General features: G+C 43.1%; 1 protein-coding gene across 1 annotated transcript; it reads left to right on the top strand.

Annotated features, from left to right (window-relative positions):
- Nucleotides 1-12,917: 12,917 nt before the first annotated feature.
- Nucleotides 12,918-16,954, top strand: SNRPD2 (small nuclear ribonucleoprotein D2 polypeptide). Its single transcript, XM_054999581.1, has 3 exons — nt 12,918-13,005; nt 14,993-15,172; nt 16,488-16,954. Coding segments are annotated over exons 1-3 (357 nt in total). The 5' UTR covers nt 12,918-13,003; the 3' UTR covers nt 16,663-16,954.
- The last annotated feature ends 3,491 nt before the right edge of the window (nt 16,955-20,445 follow it).

Raw genomic sequence — 20,445 nt, 5'->3', positions numbered from 1 at the left:
GCAAGGGCACCCCTGTGTGCCTCTGACCCACCTTGGGCAAGGCTCTCTCCAGACCTTGTGGGTAGGCAGATTCCGTCTCAGCTTTACTCGCTGAGGACTGGGAGATTTCCAGGGTTCTTAATACTTTTGCAAGCAACTTAGAGTACATTTCCTGCGGAAAAAGCCTGGACTGCGCCTGATCAGCCTCCATCTCCTCTTCCTCTGACAATTCCCCCTCCTCACTTCCTGAGGACTGCGAGGATGAGTCTGGATCTTCCTTAGACTCCTCAGAGGCACTGGAGTCAACTTCAATCCACTTGGCCAGCTTTCTTTTCTTTGGCTTGGACAGGGTGGAGGACCCAGCCTTCTTCTTTTCATTGGAGGTGCTTGGGGTTTTCCTCTTGGAGCCAGGCTGCTCCTTAAGCTCTTTAACTGCACTATCTATTCCTTTCCTAATTTCTTCCTGCAGCCATGCCAATATATTGGCTTTAGCCTCTGGGCCTGTGAGATCGGGTTCACCATTCCCAGAGCTCTTCCCTTGGCTAGAATGGGAGTGACTTGGCCTTTCTGATGCATCCATGCTTTCAGAGGCTTTTTGTTCTGAAGTGCTGGCCTGTGACATCATTCCCGCCAAAAACGTGTTGCCTAAAGTGGGAGCAAGCGTGAGCATGCATTACCCGGATGGCCAAATAATTTTCCAAACTCACAGTGTTTGCACGGATCAAAATTGCAGGGAAGTGCATTAGGGAGATTTTCCCTCTAGCCACCCCCAAAGAAACGGAGCCGCAATGCCCAGGGAGGAAAATGCAGTAAGAGGCTGCTTATCGCTCCCTTTCCTTTGAAGCGTTCCGAGGCCGCACTGCTCTCTGCGCTCCCAAACTAGGGCCGGGGCCCGGTTCCCCCCCCCCCCGCTTCGCAGAGAGCAAAAGCCTCTTGGCGGGGTTGCACAGTACTCACCGTCTTTTGGCGCGCTCTCGGAGGCTTCTGCCGTTTGGAGCCTTTAAGCTTCCTCTGAGCTCCGCGGCCGCCGAAGTTTCCCGCCGCTTTCCACGCCTCCTCTGCAACAGCCGGGTCCTAGACAGTTAGGAACGTCGGCTGTGCACTCGCCTCCGCGGCTCCCGTGCCGCTCAGAAAACGCTCGGTCAGGAGCGGGGGGGGGGGGTGGAGGAACACGTCCTTCCTTTCCCCGGCGAGTCAGCGCCTCTAAAGTTCTTTGAAGATCGCCGCTCTCTTCAGAGCTCCGAATTCGCGTCCGCTCTGCTGAGCAGGGCCGGAAAAACTGAGTCATCCTGGGAGCCCCTCCCCCGAGGATCGCAAGTTTGTCCGGCCCTGCGCAAGAGACGGAGGAGGAGCTACCCACTAGTGCTGACTGCCCCACTCCGGACCACAGGAGAAAGGGTTGATTATTGATATTGATTATCAATTGATTATTGATTATTGATATCTGTTACAGTAACAGTCTAAAAACTTGGTTTCATAAAAGTCTCCTGTAATCACTCAAGGCAAGTCACAAAGTCAACTTTATATAAAAAAACTTATGGTTATATCAGGACCACAATTGTGAGCTTGCTCTCCTGTTTACTTTTCAGTCTTCCTTGTTCATTGTTTTTTAAAAACATAAAAGAAACGGAAAGGGAATCGAGTGTCTCTCCAAGCTTTCTTATCTCACCATAAGGGCAGGGTTTTTTTTTTTTCAGGGGGCACGCACTGTTATGGACTACCAGCACCTCTTGGGCTTTCAGGACTTGGGCTGAGAAGGGAGAACATTATAAGTACTCGCACCTCCTTTTTTTAAAAAAAGAAAAAGAGCACTGCCTATTCATATCCTCCCTTTTCAAAAGCATCAAGGATATTTGTTTGTTTGTTTTGCCACAGATAAAAGCAAAGAATGAAGTGAATTTTTTTTTTTAAAAAATTGCTTTTTAAGTAACTGGGATGTGAAAAAGTTGATAATGACAAAATAATGGATTCTGAATACTGAAAAAAGGCGAGCCAATTTAAAGTCAAATTTCTTCTTTTGGGGGTGGGGGTTAAGGATTGCCAAGTGTTTGGGGAGATCGTCATAAAGACCTAATTTACAAAACACACAGAGGCAGAATTTTCATAGAATTTTTTCCCCCTCAAGAGCATTCAAACTGCAATTGCAGCATAAATCCCAAAACTCTAAAATGTAAGTAATGTTTTGATTCTTGTAAATTTCAGAATGTTAAAGTCAGTTTTAAAATTGGTAGGAAGCTACAGTACTTCAAAATCTCATCTCTCTATCTCTTTCTCCATTTCCTATTATTCTTTTCATTTACAAAAATAGTTTTGCTTGTTTGTGTCTTTAAATTGTAGCTTAATGTCTACAATTCCTTTTTTTCTTTCAAATTGCCACATATACCTGAGAATTACAACCCACCAATTTTAATTGCATCATTTTATTGTTACTAACTAACAATAAAATAATAGTACCTTATCTTTTTAAAAAGCAAATATGGATATAATTAAAGAGGATTAAAACAGAAAGATTATTTCCTAGGAGTTGCAGGATTTTTTAGATCCCGGTTTTATTCACCGAATTAAATAATTTTGGAAATTAAATACTTTTGGAAATGTATTTAATTATAGAGATGACTGCGGCAGACTTACCTAGATACTGTTTGGATAGTTTCCCTGTTGAAGGACATAATTCCTGAAAGACACTGGAATCAGGATACATTGCAGCCACGGCATTCGGTCATTGCAAAATTCTACAGATAAAAAATGTTTCCTGTTATTCTTTAGTGGTTGTAAGCAATCAGGCCTATTGTTAAAATTATTCAGTGAAATTATCTGAGATGACAGCATTAGAGACTGCAAACAATTTGAAAAGAGCAAGGAGGACTTCCATTAATTCAGGAAGAAATTACCAAGATAAAAGGTCTAAAAGTTATCTGAAAAGAACAGAATCACTTCTATGAATTGAGATTTTTAAAATCAAATATATATTTTCAAAATAAATGGAATACATCGTAGTCTGGGCAGGTTTCAGGAAACTGGGTTCAGGTGGTTAATTATCTACTGGTTCCTTTCAAAATACTAACAGAATTTTCTTGTCCAAAACATTTTATGGATGTAATTGAATTCCAGAGGGTTACAATAATAAAAATTAAATACTGTGAAAGAATGATTATTGCAATTATTATTGTAGGTCTCAATCATTTTACTATGTTGTCCTATACTTTATAATCCACTTTCTGTATTGTTTATAGAATACCTGCCTTGGATAGTTTGTGCACGTCGCTTTCTAATTTTGTAACCCTTGTTCTATGTCATTGTTCACTGGTTGTCTTATGTTGTCCGATTTCACTGCGTTATATTTTGTGACCTGCTCTGAGTTTCAACAAGAAAAGTGGACTGTGAATCAGATAACTAAAGGAACAAAATTAAAATAATTAATACCATTTGTTTAACCACTCTGGTTCAAACCTGTTTGTAAAATCATAATGGAGAAAATACATGAATGAAACAAATTAATCTGGGGGGGGGGAATTGAAATCAAAATTCAATAAAATATACTAACAGAACTGGGTGTCTGTGTTTTCAAATTTGACATGATGTAAAAAAGGAAATATCTCACATAAGGCTATCAAAACACAAATGCTGAAACCTGCAAGCGTGGGGGGACAGTAATACCTAGAGAATGATCTATGAATAAGGAAGTCTCCAGTGAGAATCACAATTGGTTTATTTCATATATTTATCACATATTGGACAAACAGTTTATTGCACATAGCAATACTGTCTTGCAATGTAAAATCATTATATTAAAAAAATCAGGTCAAATCACCTCTTTTGCAATTTAGCATCTCATATGTAAACTGGCTGCTAGGAACACACACTGTGCATTGTGCAACATTATATGATACAAACTTTGTCAGTAGCTGACAACAGATAAATATAAACAGCAAAGGCTGACTGGTCACGTTAGTGAGACATATCCCAAGAAATGCCTCTCTACTAAACGGGCAACAAAAGCATGTAGAATCTCTGCTGTAAACTCATTAGATGGCCATTGACTTTCAGCTCAGCCTCCTACATTATGGAGACAGAACTGTCCTACCTCACAAGGTTGTTGAATAGATGACAAGAATAGGTTGGATGTATGTGAAGTGTTTTGAGTGCCCCATATAAATGCTAAATACCGCTATTAGCTGCACAAAGGAACCAGAGATTCTATTGAATCTTAAAAGGTTTACTGTGAAGGGACACACTCTATGGTTGTCTTATATTGAGGTATCTCCCATCCCCAAACTCCACTCCCACCAAACCCTGTCCTCGGGTCTTCAGAAATTTTCTAGCTCAGAGTTGGCAACCATATCATTGTGTTTTAAAACATACACATTCATATTTCTTTGGAAATGGTAAAAATACCAGACTGGTTGGATTTCACATAATTAATTATTCAATATGTTTTACAGCAAGAGGAGCAGGATTATTTCACAAAATTGAATCAATTTCTCCCCCAGGGATTTGGATAGCAGAGGCTGTCAGACACCGCTGCGTTTGTAGACTTTTTAAAAAGGGATCCTAAAAGTTAAATAAATACTGGCATTCATTTTGCTGAGTTCTGTTTCCAGAAGTGTTCTGGATTGAACCAAAGGAAATATATTAGCTTAAAATATTAGATGTATTTAACACCAGTAGAAGAGAGTTGCACTTATTCTGATGTCTGTTTTACTGATAAAACCAGATAAAAGCCCTCCCTCCAGCGGGCTCCATTATTAACTATTCCTTAGAATAAGAAACGTTAAGTATGAACGAAGTGAGAGAGTATGTTGAGATAAGACAGGAGTACATGGGCTCTAACCCCCACTCTGCAAAATCCTTGATCCCGTCTCTCTCAGCCTTGCCTACTTCGGAGGGTTGTTTTGAAGATAAAATGTGAGTGCCTGCCCAATGGTGCTTGAAGGGCTGGACTGAAATTTAATAAATGAATAATTAAGAAAAAAGATTAAGTAAGATTTACAGTTAGGGGGACCCAAAACAACAATAGGACATTAATAGTGGGTTAAGATGGCAATGAATATCATATCAATTAAGATCATAATGATATTAATATCATAATAATAACATAAGGATTTAGGGATTTCAGTAGAGGAGTGTGAAATGTTCACTTCTATCAGACCAACGTTTGACTTGTGGTTTACGCCAAAGCTGACATAAATAAGAAGAAATATCTGAATTCGTGAATGGCAATCAAAGCTAGAAGCGTCCAGTCAGTTCTGCTACTGGGAGATGAATGAGGAAATTCAGGGTGTGGCTAGCAAAGCCATCAGAATAGGATTGGCTCAAGAGTCAAGACCAAGATGGCTAGCCACCATGATTGGGTAAAAAGAGGGGGAACTTGGTGATGGAAACGGTAGTGGTTGAGATGGGAGTGGCTAACTTACCCAAGTGTTCAGCAAAATCTCCAGTTGGTTTGCTGAACAGGTTGTCCAGGACAGTTGACTGTTGTGTGGATCCAAAAAGACCCAGCTAACGTCCAGCCTTTCTGGTCAGCGATGGAAGGGTTAAACACAAACAGCTGGGTCCTGAAATCTCCCTTCAGCATCACCAACCTCCTCCAAGATGTGGCCTCCAACAAAACTCCTGAGGGACCTCTGTCATCACTGCCAAGTGAAGAAGGAAGCATTGCGGCAGCCAGCAGCGAACTGGAGAGGCTGAGAAAAGAGGATCTTTCCGGGGAATGGAGAGGGAAACACGAGAAGCCACCATTCAGTTACAATGCTCTAATCATGATGGCCATCCGACAGAGCCCGGAGAAGCGGCTCACGCTCAACGGCATCTACGAATTCATCATGGGGAATTTCCCTTACTACAAGGAGAACAAGCAAGGGTGGCAGAACTCCATCCGACATAACCTCAGCCTCAATAAATGCTTCGTCAAGGTGCCCCGGCACTACAACGACCCAGGCAAAGGCAGCTACTGGATGTTGGACCCTTCCAGTGAGGATGTCTTCATTGGAGGTGCTACCGGCAAACTGAGGAGACGGTCGCCTGCTTCCCGGACCAAGCTGGCCTTCAAGAGGGGAGCCAGGCTGGCTTCGGCTGGGGTGACCATTACTGGAGCCTTCTACTGGCCCTTGTCCCCTCTCTATGGTGCCTCCTCAGTCTCCCTGGGCCCTCACCCCACTGCCTCTTCTATTTTCTCCCATCAGGCTATAACTCCTACTGGAACTGGAGGCGACGGCCCTTCTGGCAGCCACCAGCACACTGCCACGACGACGCTGTCTTCGGCCTTTCCCTACAGTTCCTCCATGCCTGAGTGCCTCAACTCCTGTGCTGTCAATTTCCTGATGGGTCAGGCAAGTTACACCCTTTCTCAGAGACATCATCACACCTTGCCGTTGAGTCCTCCCGCTGGCCTCTCTGCCAAATGTGCCGGAGATCTCCTTGGTGGAGTTCTTCCAACTTTCCCTGGACGGCTCTTTCCAGAGCTGCCAAGCTATTTTGCTTTTCAGAATCAAGGAGTTCCGTTTAATCCACCCCAGCCTTGACGGTACCCTTCACTCTCCGCAGCCTCTTGACTCAAAGAAGCATCTTCTTTAAGCCTAAACACCCTCTGAGCATTGAAGACTGATACAATGGCATGCCTTGTGCTCCGCACTGTATTGCTTGCCACAGACGGTCTGTGGAAAACTTGGGAGAAAAGTGGACAATTTGCTTCACTGTAATCCATGTGACTTTTTTTCACTGTAATTTTTGGTGAAAGAGTCCTCAGAATCCATCCGGGTGCTTCAGCACAAACTAATGTCTTCTAATGCATCTTGTTAATATCTTGAACAGGAAGAGACCCTGTATTTGACAGGTACAAGTTTGCTTTTTTCCGATGTCAGTCCGAACTCTTCTTTGCTGTTGCGACAGGAATCAAGGCTGGATCTCTGAGGTTCAGGTGAGACGGGACTGCCTCGGAGGGTGCTAGTCTGTAGGCTTGTCATAAACTGAGAACATTTGCACCGACAGATGTTTTAATTACCATTTTGAATCAAAGATATAACCCCTAGAAAGGCACAAATTGACACAGATACCACTTGGCAATTGACACTTGCTTTTTGTTGAGGATTCAAAATGTTTTTGATGGACTTTGCTCAGCAAAGTTTTAATTTTGCTAGGCTGTGGTTCATTCATTAAGCTCAGGGCTGTCCTAAACAGAGGTAAGCCTGTTGACTTTAATGGACAGAAGGGCGGATCTCTGCTCAGTATGGCACTGTGATGGCACTTGATCTTCAACAAGACTCGCTTCTAAATGAATACCTCTAGGATTGAGGACTCAAATGTAACAGGGCTAAGATATGTTGAGAATACACCGTCCAAAGTTATTTTTGGAACTTAATTTATGCAGCATCACCCATTTTAATGACGCTTTACAGTGTTCCACAAGCAAAAATGCCAGCTGTCTGCCCCAAAGAGCTTACAAAATACATTTCAGCAACGTGTGGGCTGCTCAGCCTGGACCTAGGCAGAAGCAGAAAAAGCATGCATGTTTTCCTCCAGGTCTGCCCCGCATGCAGCATGAGAAGGCAGCTGAACCACACATCCATAGACTGAAGATTTCAAAAGTGCATGTGAAAACTGCCTGGCGAGACCAGGTTTGCCCACTCAAGCACCCTGCCTTCTACAGAGGCCAGCCTCACATGCCTCAAGAAAGTTCACAAGGATAGATGCAGCATCTGTAATTAGAGGTATACTGCTTCTGAATATGGAAGTTTAATTTTTTTAATCATTGTCACCCTTAGAAAAAGTGGCTTCGTCTGAATATAACCTTTATTTTAAAAGAAAATACACTGAAGCTAGTGGCCATCAACATAATGCAGCAGAGTTCCATAAGTGGACTGTGCAAAATTTACTCTTTTAAGTATTTCCTTTCATTTGGCCTGAACCCGTCAATCAATTGAATTGGACACCCCTGAGTTCTAGTGTTCCAAGAGCAAATAATTGCTTGCTATTCAATTCTTGGAAGCAACAGATCCAATCCTCTAAATTAGTTGCTGGGGCTCCATTAAGGCTATAGTTCTGAGCATCTGAAGGCAAGTTCCGCTTAAAGTATCTCTCGAGTGAGATTTTTCCAAATAAACGTGCACTGGAATGTGCAAATTAAGTTTAAATCCAAATGCTCTGGGTTAATTGGTTTGTGGATCAAAAGCTAACACATACTGATTTCTGTTGAATTTAATTTGGAGTGTGCGTGCTTTGAATGGCAGCTTCAAGATCCCCGTCTGGAACATATGAAATCACGCAGCACCATTAAATCAATAGAGCTGCTCTGTTATAATCAGGGAGCTAGAAACCTAGTATTTTAATGTCTAACTTTTGCAGTGCTTGCCATTAACGTGATATTTTTGTTGTTGTTATAATTGCTGTGAATTTGTAGTTGTTTAAATGTTCATCTTCTTTCATTCAGAGAAAAGCAGAACCCTTAGCTTACAGTCCAAACCATTAGCTTCCGTAAATTACTCCTTCAAGAAGCACAATTTATGTCATTTAATGAATTTTGTTTTCTACTTTTGTGTGTGTGTGTTTTTATTTAAAAGCCGGTAGGGAGCCAAGAGTGAGTACATGGAATGTATTCTCTTAAGAGAGAATACTGCTAATGTTTTTAAAACTTTATTTTCATCTTGATCATTTTGAAGGGGGAAGCTTATGCTTATTTAGGGGTGTGTGTGTTTTGTTTAGACATATTTCCAAACTGCTAGTGGGATTATTTTAAGGGACTCTATTCACCTAACATGCCACCCCAAGCCCACAAACACAATCTTACATCATGCGGGAACTGTGTAGTCAGCTCAGCAGCTCTGCCTTGAAATCTTTTAGATCAATTCTGTTTGCATATGAGACTGCACCTTAAGCCTCTGATGGTGCAAACCATGAATTAATTCCACCTGTGTGAATCAGCATCCCAGGATTCAATAAAGATATTTATCATGTGTTTCCCAAACACTGGTGCTCGGGTTTTATTTCAAACTTAGTATTTCTATGATTACAGATGCAAGAACCAAGGTGAGAATTATGGCAACTTGTTCGGTTCTCAGCAGCCCCGCTAAACTAGACTGAAAGTATTAATCATTCTATTGTTGCTGTATCTAATAATAAAAAGTGTGTGTGTGTGTGTGTAAAGTGCTGTCAAGTCACTGCCAACTTATGGCAACCCAGAGGGTTTTCAAGACAAGAGACAATCAAAGATGGTTTGCCATTGCTTGTCTCTGCAAAGCAACCCTGGACTTCCTTCGTAGTCGCCCGTCCAAGTATTAATCAGGCCTGACCCCATAGCTCATGCAAAACCAGACTGCCCTTGGATAAAGTAGAGGGTTTTTTAAAAACATAATTAGGGGAACCCCCCCCCCCAAGTCTGCATAAACATATGACTTCAAAAAAGAACCAAAAGAGACCTGAACATGTTGCAGGAGCCACAGAATGCCAAGTCAGAGCAGTTAAAAGTTGAGCCAAACGAGACAAGGCGCAGGCTTCTGTATCCTGAGCGCCTAGTACTGGAAAGCCAGTGTGGTGTCGTGGTTAAGAATGTTGAACTAGGATCTGAGAGATCACCCAGGTCTGAATCCCTTCTGTGCTGTGGAAGACTGCTCGGTGGCAACCTAACCTACCTCAGAGGATTGCTGTGAGAATAAAATGGAGAAGAGGACGATTTGGATTAGGGTTGCAGAAAAAAAGGAGTATGAGTTTAAGCATTTTTCCTACACTATTCCCCCCATTACAAAATGAACCCTGGGGAACTGCTGTCTGCCCCACTGGGGAAACCCAATGGGGCAGATAGCAAGTCCGCAGGACTATTTGTAACTGGGAGGGCAAAGCAGCCCCTCTACACACCTGATAATTGAATTTTTAAACTTCATGTGGTGTGGCCCTCAATTAAGAGGGGTGATAAATAAAGAGAGATGGGGAAGCTGTTTTGTTTAAGTCCCTGAGAATTAATAGAATCAATGAGGGGGTGGGGTGGGCAGGAAGGTATCTCCCCCTCCTCTCCGTGATTCCTTGCAGGCTCCCAGCTTGTTTCCCCTAACAGCAGACCTCATGATGAAGGCAGCCAAACTGGGCCAGTCGCAGACAAACTGTGGGTTTCTGCATATCTAGGAGATTATCCAGGCATGGAGAAAAAATTAAAAAGAAAAAAGTCTGACGAGGATCAGGCGTGGCCATTGCTCTTTGAATGCTGAGAGCAGTTAAAGTAAAATGAAGAACAAATATTTATCTCTCCCGCCCTGCCAAGCCAACGTGTCATTGTGGCTTTCTTAGATCTTCACCAACCACAAAATGCCCCTCACCTCAGTTCCAGCCCAGTTGGAATGCAGGAGACACCAGCAAAGCAAGTGCCTGTCCTTCAAAGGTGCTGTCTGGGCAGGCAGACATGTGAGATGGGTGGGCAGCTGAGGGTAACCAGAAACTGCTGTTGATTAAACATAAGACTGGTGTGTCTTTCTTGCTGGCGGGCATCTGTCGACTTTTATGGTCTTCAACACATCCACAACATGGTTGTATCTTCTACGCTTCTCAGATCCAATGGCCTGCCATTTGCAAAAAAGGCGTGAGAGAAAATTCTGTGCACCATAGAGTGATTTAACTGCCCTCACTTCCCTCCTGTGGTTGCTTTCCCCCCAAAATTATAGTTCGGTGAAGGGAAATTATTAGAGTTTGTAATGAGAATCTAATAATATTTCAGAACAACGATTCCTCAACATCAGCACAGGTTCTCCCACCAACTCCAGCTGAAGGAAGAAATTTTAGGTCCCAAACTGGTTAAAGGAGGAAGGGACAACAAGGAGAAAGTAGCATTGCCTTCAGCCCTTAGGCTCCACTGCTCCTAACCAACAGGGAATGCAAAAGAACGGAAAACGTAATTTCAAAGCAACTCCTCAGAGGCTCAGACCCTTTAGTCACCTTTTAGCCTTCACATGTAGAACTCAGAATGTAAACAGAGTTTATTCAACAAGGACAGATGAGTAATTAAAAGTAGGGCACACAAATATAAAGTCGGGCAACAGAATAATGTTGGAATGAAAGAAGTGGCAAGAGTATTTTCCTCTCCTTCTGAAAGTCTCTCACAGGCTTTCAGCTAGTTCCCTCCAAAGGACATTCCTTCTCCTCAGAAATCTCTCTTATTTCTTTTCAATATGCTCTCTCCCCTTTTCAAAGCTACAAGTGGCGGATTACACTTGGCTGGCAAGTGAACAGACTCACGTGTATTCTTCCCTGTTCACTTGCTCTCCACTTGAGGATAAAAAAGAAAAACTTTTCCCTCAGCAACTCCAGCAGAAGGCCAAACCTTACACCAGTATACTTGGGGTACCAGTGTGGCATAATAGCCGGAATGACCCCCAAGACTTCTGAACAATCCTTTGATAAGCCATGAAGCCGTCTCTCTTCCTCAGCTTAACCTACCTCACGCAGTTGTTGCAAAAAGCCATAAGTATTTCTCATACACAGCCCTGAACCCTTTCAAGGGAGGGCAAGAGACTAATGCAATTGATGGATACCATCATCAGCGTAAAGCTGTGTGTGTTTACATGGGAGTAAACCTCATTGGACTTGCAAGGAGGCTCAGAAATCTCTTTGACTCCTGCTTGCTACAATATGCAGGGGGAAAGATGCCCCACTCTTTTGCCAACCAGTGTCTCAATAGATTGTTATTGTTGTGGCTGCTGTTTATTTATAGTCTGCCTTTCTCACTGAGATCCAAAGCAGATTACATACTGCAAATGAATACAATATACAATCAATAGCTAGGACATTCACAGAGCAAAAATTCAATATGATCTTTAGGGCGTTCCATGAAAACACATACAATAGGGTAGCCATAAATTTGAAAACTAGCATAAAGCCAAACGCACAGATGAAACCTTTCTGAATAACATCATAAGTAATTAGAATGGCATCTTTAGCAATGTCAAACTACCCAGTAGGAGCATATCTACATTAGCAGACAGTACTCCACAACAGCTTAGTCTATAGTCCCTGCCCGTTACTAGTATGGTATCTCTTTGAGGCAGGGTTTTTTTTCTGGGAAAAGAGGTGGTGGAACTCTCAAGAGGGAAATGAGGAAGATTCTTTGAAATCATGTATTTTTCAAGGACTATTGCCGAGTATTTTCAAGAGGTGCTGGAACTCCGTTCCCCTGCGTTCCCCCTGAAAAAAAGCCCTGCTTTGAGGTATTTCTAAGCTTTAACTTCCAGCAGCAGGCTGAGCGTATAGTACCTCTGAACAGAGAAGCTGTATGTAGTCTCTCCACGTTTTCCAGCTGGGTCATCTCCGAGAGGGATGAATAGCTGCTGCCCCTTCTTGGACTTTCCCCTGCTGCTGTAGCCTGTCTGAGACTGACCTCTGCATTGAAGTGGCACACATTCCTACCGGTTCTGCTTTTTATCAAAACTTGCAACGCAATACTTTTTGAAGGCTTTCCATTAATGGCTACTGGAGTCCGTTTTGGGAGGGCTTTGCCTGTGGATTGTTATATTTTAACCCGCTCGAGCTGATTTGTGACGGGTTGTGTTGGGTTTTGTGTAAGCTTGCCCTGGGCCCTCTGGTAGAGGAAAGAAAGTAGGATAATGCATCATCATGCTCTGATATTTTGAAAAAGTGGCTTTAAAACATACATCCTCCTCCCACTGGCAAATCTCCCAATATAATGGCTCTTCTTTAGAACAAAACTTTTCAAATATCGTTAAAAGTGGGGAGAAATGTATAACAATGTAGAATATGAGAGTAATCAATGCGCCAGTATCTGGAGTATGCTGTTCTGCTTCAATTAAATTTGCTTCAACCTAACGCAGAACGAAGCAAAGGCGCCCTCGAGGGTCGTTTGCCTCTTCCCGCTCTCCGTAACTGTAGCCATAGTAACACCCCAGCTAAGGTCGAGGCTGCGGGTAATCGCCTAAATGACGCGTGCGCCTCCCGAATAACCCGGAAGCGGAAGTGAAGAGACGGCTCAATTGCCAGCGCTCTACGGAATCGTTGTACCCGCGTGTCGGAGGTTTATTTGAACGGCGGCATTATGTGAGAACGCGGGGATAGAGGGTGGGGGGAGCGAATTAAGTGAGGAGGGAGAGTTAGAGATATCTATGATGGGGGGAGGGGGGGGGAAACAAGTGTCTCCCCAGTTCTACCGTAACTATTAACATAGGCGCGCCCAAGCAATGTAAAGAGGGTTTTGCGCCTTGTGGTTGCTTCTCCCCGCTGATTGACCGGTGTGGGAGGGAGGAGGTTGGTTACTATCCCTGTGTGATGGATGGGTTGCTGCCCCCTTGTTCCTTATTTATCTCTGCATAAGCGTCTCCAAATTTCTTCTCTCAAAATTAATTTTAGTGGCATGTTTCTTGCATTTTTCAAAGATATATGCCCCGCAACGAAACTCGGGTAAATGAGGAGCTACAGTCTGTATAATAACTTTGCCGAAATTTACGAAGGGGGAAAAATGGCTATGTTATAGGTCTCCAAAAGGCAGCAATTTATTTTATTTATGTCCTTTATAGCCCGCTTTTCTCACCAAAAGTCAAGGCAGATTACACAGTGAGTCAGTACAGTCAAATAAAGATATTTCAATAAATGTATTTCTGTAAATATACGTGCAAATCTGCACAGATTTAAAAACCAGCAGAAATCCAATACAGAGCTGAAGAAACGTTGGAAAAGAGCATAAGCAATGCTATGAGTGACATATTAAATAAAATAGGAACTACCCAGTAGGGTCATGCTTTTAGTAGTGGTAGTGAAGTCTATGGTCCTCCAGTGTTTTCATCAATAGTAGTGAAGTCTGTGGTCCCTCCCTGTCTCTTTACTGATGGGTTCACTATCCTTTTACTAATGGATCTCTCGAGATCACTTCCTTATAGTACAGCCCACCTATCTGAATAAAAAGCCCTCTTTTTATAGTTTTAGATGGATAGCTGTGTTGATCTGCAGTAGAACCAGGGCTTTTTTTCTGGGAAAAAAGGTGGTGGAACTCAGTGGGTGGCCCTCGGAGAAAATGGTCACATGGCTGGTGGCCCGGCCCCCTGATCTCCAGACAGAGGGGAGTTTAGATTGCAGAGGGCAATCTCAACTCCCCTCTGTCTGGAGATCAGGGGGCCAGTCCACCAGCCATGTGACCATTTTCAAGAGGTTCCGGAACTCCATTCCACTGTGTTCCAGCTGAAAAAAAGCCCTGAGTAGAACAGTATGATTTGAGTCCAGTGGCACCCTAAGAGACCGACAAGATTTTCAGGGTATGAGTTTTTGAGAGTAAGCACTCCTTTCTTCAGTTAACTGACTCTTTAAAGCTCATACCATGAAAATCTTGTTGGTCTCTAAGGGGCCACTGGACTCAAATTCAGTGTTAATTGAGACTCTTAGATGAACTAATTAGGAGCATGACACTGGGGAGGAGAATCCCCATAGTTAACTCAAATAAAATAAAACTTGAATAAACAGGATAGTTTTCATCTGGAGCCCAAAGCCATTGTGTGTGTGGTGGTGAGGATCTTGATTTAAAAGCTTTTCTTTGTATGGGCCAGCCTCCAGTTTCACCCTCTCCAGATACAAACACTTACCATATCATCCAATGTAGTCTGTATCATCTCCTATGTTCTGTTTTTAAGTCGACTGCTGCAGTCTTTGCTATTATGCCTTGAAACAACTTACTGTTCTTTTCTATCCCTTTTTTGAAGAGAGGTTGTACTGAATATCCTGGCTTGATGTGTATGTTTTTAATTTTGGGTGTAACTCACCTGAGCCACAAAGGAAAAAGGGCAGGGACCACATCAATAAAGAAAAAAAACCTCTGTGATGCACACTGTGATGTTTTAGCTGGTCATAATAAGATATCATACGGCTTTTAAGTAGAAAAATCACGTTTTGATTGCCTTTAGTATGCCTCTCCACCCACCAAAGCAACACCATTCTTCTTTTGGTATATCTTCTAGTTAGCAAGAGCTACCTTTGTAGTAATTCTGAAAACTGAAAAGTAGAAAGCTCAACAACTGTTTTTTCTCTCCTTTCTTCCTAGGAGCCTCTTAAATAAGCCCAAGAGTGAGATGACTCCAGAGGAGTTGCAGAAGCGGGAAGAGGAAGAATTCAACACAGGGCCCCTTTCTGTCCTCACACAGTCTGTCAAAAACAACACTCAGGTGCTGATCAATTGTCGTAATAACAAGAAGCTTCTGGGTCGTGTCAAGGCCTTCGACCGGTAAGAGCTCTCTGGTGGTTTTGTCTGTCATGGTCCAGCAGAACAAAAGATTTTGTTCAAGTTCAAGATTCATTGCATTGGGCCAAAGGCCATTGCAAACAAAAAGATTTTGTTAAATTCCGTCATCTGAAGTGTTTCTGGACTCATTTACGCATGAAGCTGCTTTATATAATGAATCAGATCATTAATTTACATTTACATTACTATTACAATATCACGTCTTTACATCAATAAATACATATATACCTTAATACATGGATATGGTTCGTGGAGCCTGTATGTATTAAGGTATTTATTGTATTGTAATTGAGTGCTGGAGGCATTTATGTTATGGAGTGAATATTTTCTGATATTTATTGTTCACTTAATTAAGCACCTTGCAATTTAAGACTCAAAATATTTTCAGAAATTAATATTTGATTGTTATTCATGGGGACTATTGTCTGTATTGTTCCATGCCCAGAAGGTGGCAAAACACCTCCAAGACCCCTCTTCCAGGCTAGACTGAAGTCGTAGAAAGCTTATTTTGCAGCTGCCTTCATTTGATTTTCTAGCAGGAACACTGGATCCAGTATAGGCCCTTAACTGAGTCTACAAGGGTCAGACACATTCTGTTGAAAGCGGGGAGTACAATGGTGCACGTAGCTCAGTGTTATCTACTCAGACTGGCAGCACCTCTCCAGGGTCTCAGGCTAAGGTCTTTCTCATCACCTACATTCTTGCACTTTTAACTAGAGATGCTGGAGATTGAGCCTGGCACACCGTCTGCATGCAAAGCAGAGGCTCTTCCACTGAACCTGCTCTCATAAGAACATAGGAAGAGCCTTGCTGGATCAGACCAATAATCCATCTAGTCCAGCATCCTGTTTCACACAGCAGCTAGCCAGTTGCCCTAGAGGACTAGCCATGGAGTGTAGAGGCCAAGGCTTTTCTCTGATGTTTCCTCCACGCACTGAGTTTCAGAGGTTTACTCCCTCTATGGATGTAGATCCAGAGGAGTTAGCCATGTTAGTCTGTAGTTGCAAAATAGCATAAGCTTTCAAGAATCACAGCTCTTTTAGTCAGATGCATGATGAAGAGAGCTGTGGTTCTCAGAAGCTTATGCTACAATAAAGTTGTTAAGTCTTAAAGGTGCTACTGGTCTCTTTACTATTCTGAATATAGAGGTTCCTTGTAGTAACCATGTCTAGTAGCCGTTGATGGACTCTCCTTAACAGATGGGTGGGTGTTGCTTGGTAGGAGTATAGTAGGATGCCTTCTCTTCCTCTCCTTTTGTAAGTCTGGCCGCCTCATAATAATAATTCATTCCCTTCAGACACTGCAACATGGTGTTGGAGAATGTCAAGGAGATGTGGACAGAGGTGCCGAAGAGTGGGAAAGGCAAGAAGAAGTCAAAGCCTGTCAACAAGGATCGTTACATCTCCAAGATGTTCTTGCGTGGAGATTCAGTCATTGTGGTGCTGAGGAACCCCCTTATTGCTGGCAAGTAACAAGCTATCCAAAGTTGCACCCTTGAACATGGAAGCTCCAGAACCAAGCTGTTTGGGGGACACCTACCGGAGACTGGTTTAGTTTCAGCCATCGGATCATCCACTCAGCTGCACCTTCTGTAACTAGTTGTCATGTACTGAATATTTTGTTTACCGAGAGTCCCAGGTTGCTGAATTTCTCATGTCCAAGAGCTGATGTGGGGATGTCTCACTCTCGAATAACTCCTTGCTGCGTTATTGTATGTGATGTGCTGATTTTTCCCCCTTTTGCAATAAACATTTTGTTAAATTCCTTGAGTCTGCTCCTTTCTGATAATAGGCTCTTCCACTTGATGATGCCTTCAGTGGCCCACGAGGGGAGTGGAGGTAGCTCCTGGTTTTAGAGATGTGGCTGAGCTGTTCTCCTCCTGCTCAGAACGTGGTCTCTTCTGAAACAGCTCTGGACGTGAGTGGAACCCCTTCCCTAGCTCTGTAGCCTCCCCCCACCCTGCCCCCCCATTACAAATATGGCCTGACTTTCCCAAACTGCTTGGTTATCATGCCCTGTCATTGCCTAGTTACCACAGCCTCTGTTATTCCTAGATTCATCAAGATTTGAGTATGTGGTACCTTAGAGACCGCCAAGATTTTTATAGTATCAAGATTATCATGGTCTCTAAATGTGCCAAAGGACTCAAATTTTGCTGTTCTGCTGCAGACCAACACCTCTGCTTACCTGAAACTGAATGCATCAAAAAACTTTGGCTGGCTGAAGCTATGCTTTGGGCTCGGGTGTCTACAGTTGGGTTGCTCGGCTCTTATCACTAGCTTGAATCTTTGGACCAACGGTATAGTGATGGACATGCCAGGCATGTTTTGCAAAAGGGAAGGAAAAGATCATTTTAAAAAAAATTCCTCCCTGGTTCTTTGGAAAAAATCTCAGGCTGCAAGATACTGAAACAAGCAAGTGGGTCTTTGCTAGGAACACAAGCGTTTCACCTTCTAATCGTAGGAGTTTTAGAATTCAAATCTGAAATCAGTGTTAAGGAAATACAAAATTGCCACCTGCCCCCCTAAAGTTTGATTGCTTTTAAGGCAACAATATTTTACCCTTTATTTCTCCAAGGGCTTTAAATGCAGTGGCATCTGTGATGGAGAACGTTGCAATTAAAAGAATATAGACATCTACAAATTTGTGTTGAGATCCCACCCCTTCCCAATCCAGAATTCATCTTGCTCTTTAGCACTTGTTGATTTTCATACAGTAGAGCATAAAATAGTAATTTTTGAAAACTGGAACACTTTTTTCTAGTGTATTCCCCTAAACTCCATGCCAGCTCCTGCCATGATCCCAACCGTCCTGTTTTCCAAGCTGTGCTGTCTGCCGTGTCTGTCATCCCCCGCCCCCGCCGCCTCTCTCCCTATGTCAGCATGAGCTCATTCCCTAGGCCCAGCTGTCTTTCTCCCTCTCCACACCCAGCTGAAACTCAAACCCTCCCCAGCCTCTGAAAGTGACTTTGTGTTGCTTTGATACAGGACAAACCTTTTACCGTCTCGTGCATCCTAACAGTCGTGTCTTACGGGGCTGCCGCATCACTTAAAAACAAATTTACTTAAAGTATCAATTACCCCCAAGGGGGCAATCAATTGACCGGGTGCAGCAAAACCCACTGTCACCATGGGAGAAATCTTATATGGGGACAGATGGATGGCTTGTCAGAAGATTTCTAGCAGAGCAACAGTCCTGACTTCTGGTGAGGGGACTAAAATGTCATCTTTATGGAGAAAGGATGAGCTGGAGAGAGAGGGGAAATAAAGTATTTCCAAATTCTTAAGGTGTGGATCTGAATAACTAGCTTAATATTCTAGGTACTTGCTTCAAATTTCAAGGGACCAACTCCAAACATTGACTTGGTTGAGATTATTTATTTACTTCATTTATACCCTGCCTTTCACCCCAGTGGGGACCTAAAAGTAGCACACGTCTTCTTTCTTTCATTTTATCCTCACAACAACCTTGTGAGGTAGGTCAGGCTGTGTGTGTGTGTGTGAGAGAGAGAGAGAGAGAGAGAGAGACCAGCCCAAGGTCACCCGGGAAGCGTCCATGTCAAGAGGTTTGAACCTATTTTGATATTCTAACCCAACTTTTTTGGGCCACCACCCCTTTGGTTCCATAATCTCATCCCCAGTGCCCCCTACCCTATAAAAGCATTACTCAGAATAGCAGTTTGCATGACTCACTGCCAAAGATAACAATAAAATCCAAATCAGTAACAGTATACTGGTTTGACTAGAGCTCTGGTGGCATGCTTACTAAAAATTCTGATAGATTTCCACCAGATTTCAGCACTGCAGAGGCAGAAACTTGAAGGGAGGAAGGAGTTTTGCTCTAAGCTCTAGCCTGGTCAATTGCAAATAAGCAAACATTGTGGCTGGAGGGGCCCACCTCCAGTGCCCCCTGCCAGCCCCTTGCCTCTTAGTGCCCCCCTAGGTAATTCCACCTTCCCCCAACCACCAACTTCGGGAACAACTGCTCTAACCACTATACTACACTGGCTGTAACTCAAATGTAGCCCCAAGCCATGGTTTGGCGATCTATAATGCAAGGCTCTAAAGCATTTAGGATCTTTTTAGATTTAGGGAAAAAAACAATGGGTGACATGATAAGTCTACAAAATTTATGTGGTGTAAAAAAGTGGGCAGGACACTGTAGCCTACCTTGAGTCTCAGTAAGAAAGATGGGCCATAAAAAATGGAAACAAATAAATATACCCTTTTCTCCTGTGGAATTGGTCTCAAGCTAAGGAAGTATGACTTAGACGCCTTGGGGAACTCACCACCACAAAATGGGGTGATGACTGCTGGCTTAGGCGGATTTAAAAGGGAGGTGGATAGATTTATGGAGAAATATATCACTGGCTATTAACCGTGATTGGAAAGCAGAACTTCTGGGTCCAAAGCTGATCATTAGATGCTGAGGAACGGTAATTTGGGAAAGGCTGTTGCCTGCTTGTGGGCAGCCAGCTGTCTGTCAGCTGCAGGAAACGAAACGAGGTGAACCGTTCATGTGATCCCGCACTCCCTCCTCCCCCTGTCATGTTGGGCTGTAGGACAGGTATAAACCATAGTTTGCCTGTTGCAATGTAAACTGTGGCGTGTATAAACCCAAGAAATAAACTGAATGCCCGTCTGCGAGAAGGGAGGGGACAACTTCGAGAACGTGCCCTGGCTTACATAGCATATTGGCATTGCATCTGAACCAAGCTGTCAGTTCCCTCATTTTCTGAATGGTCAAGTGATATACTGGCCTTTGCATAAATTGCAGCATTGACTAGTTTCAAAGATGAAATGCAGGATAGGCAATTTGGAATTTAGGGGGAATGTGCCATCCATTAATTCATACTGTAAAGGAATATTGCTGGAATGATATCTCTGTTATCCAGTAATGGAGAGGGCAGAACCAGACGATGTTGATTTCAAAAGTGACTAACGCTGCTCGCTTGCAAGCCAGAAATTAGAGATTCTTACGCATTGCCAAACTCCTGCATGTGTGCAATGTTTGCATTGTGGAGAGGCAGGAGTGAAATTTGGATACTATTGGCTGGCCATTGGAGTCCCTCAAGCTGAATTGGACTGCCTGAGTGGAACCACACACACTCTTTGACAAGCTAGACCCAAAAGAGGCGTGATGTTGTAACAGGCTCTCTTGCCTGTGTCTTAACTAAGCTTCCACTACTCCAAAGGAAAGATTTATCTTTTCTTTTGGATCGTGTTCAGCAGTTAGTTCAAGACCCGTCAAGCAAA

This window comes from Eublepharis macularius, chromosome 15 (assembly GCF_028583425.1).
Source record: "Eublepharis macularius isolate TG4126 chromosome 15, MPM_Emac_v1.0, whole genome shotgun sequence".
NCBI lineage: Eukaryota > Metazoa > Chordata > Lepidosauria > Squamata > Eublepharidae > Eublepharis > Eublepharis macularius.
The sequence above is the reverse complement of the archived record's forward strand: the minus strand, read 5'-3'. Positions and strand labels throughout refer to the sequence as shown.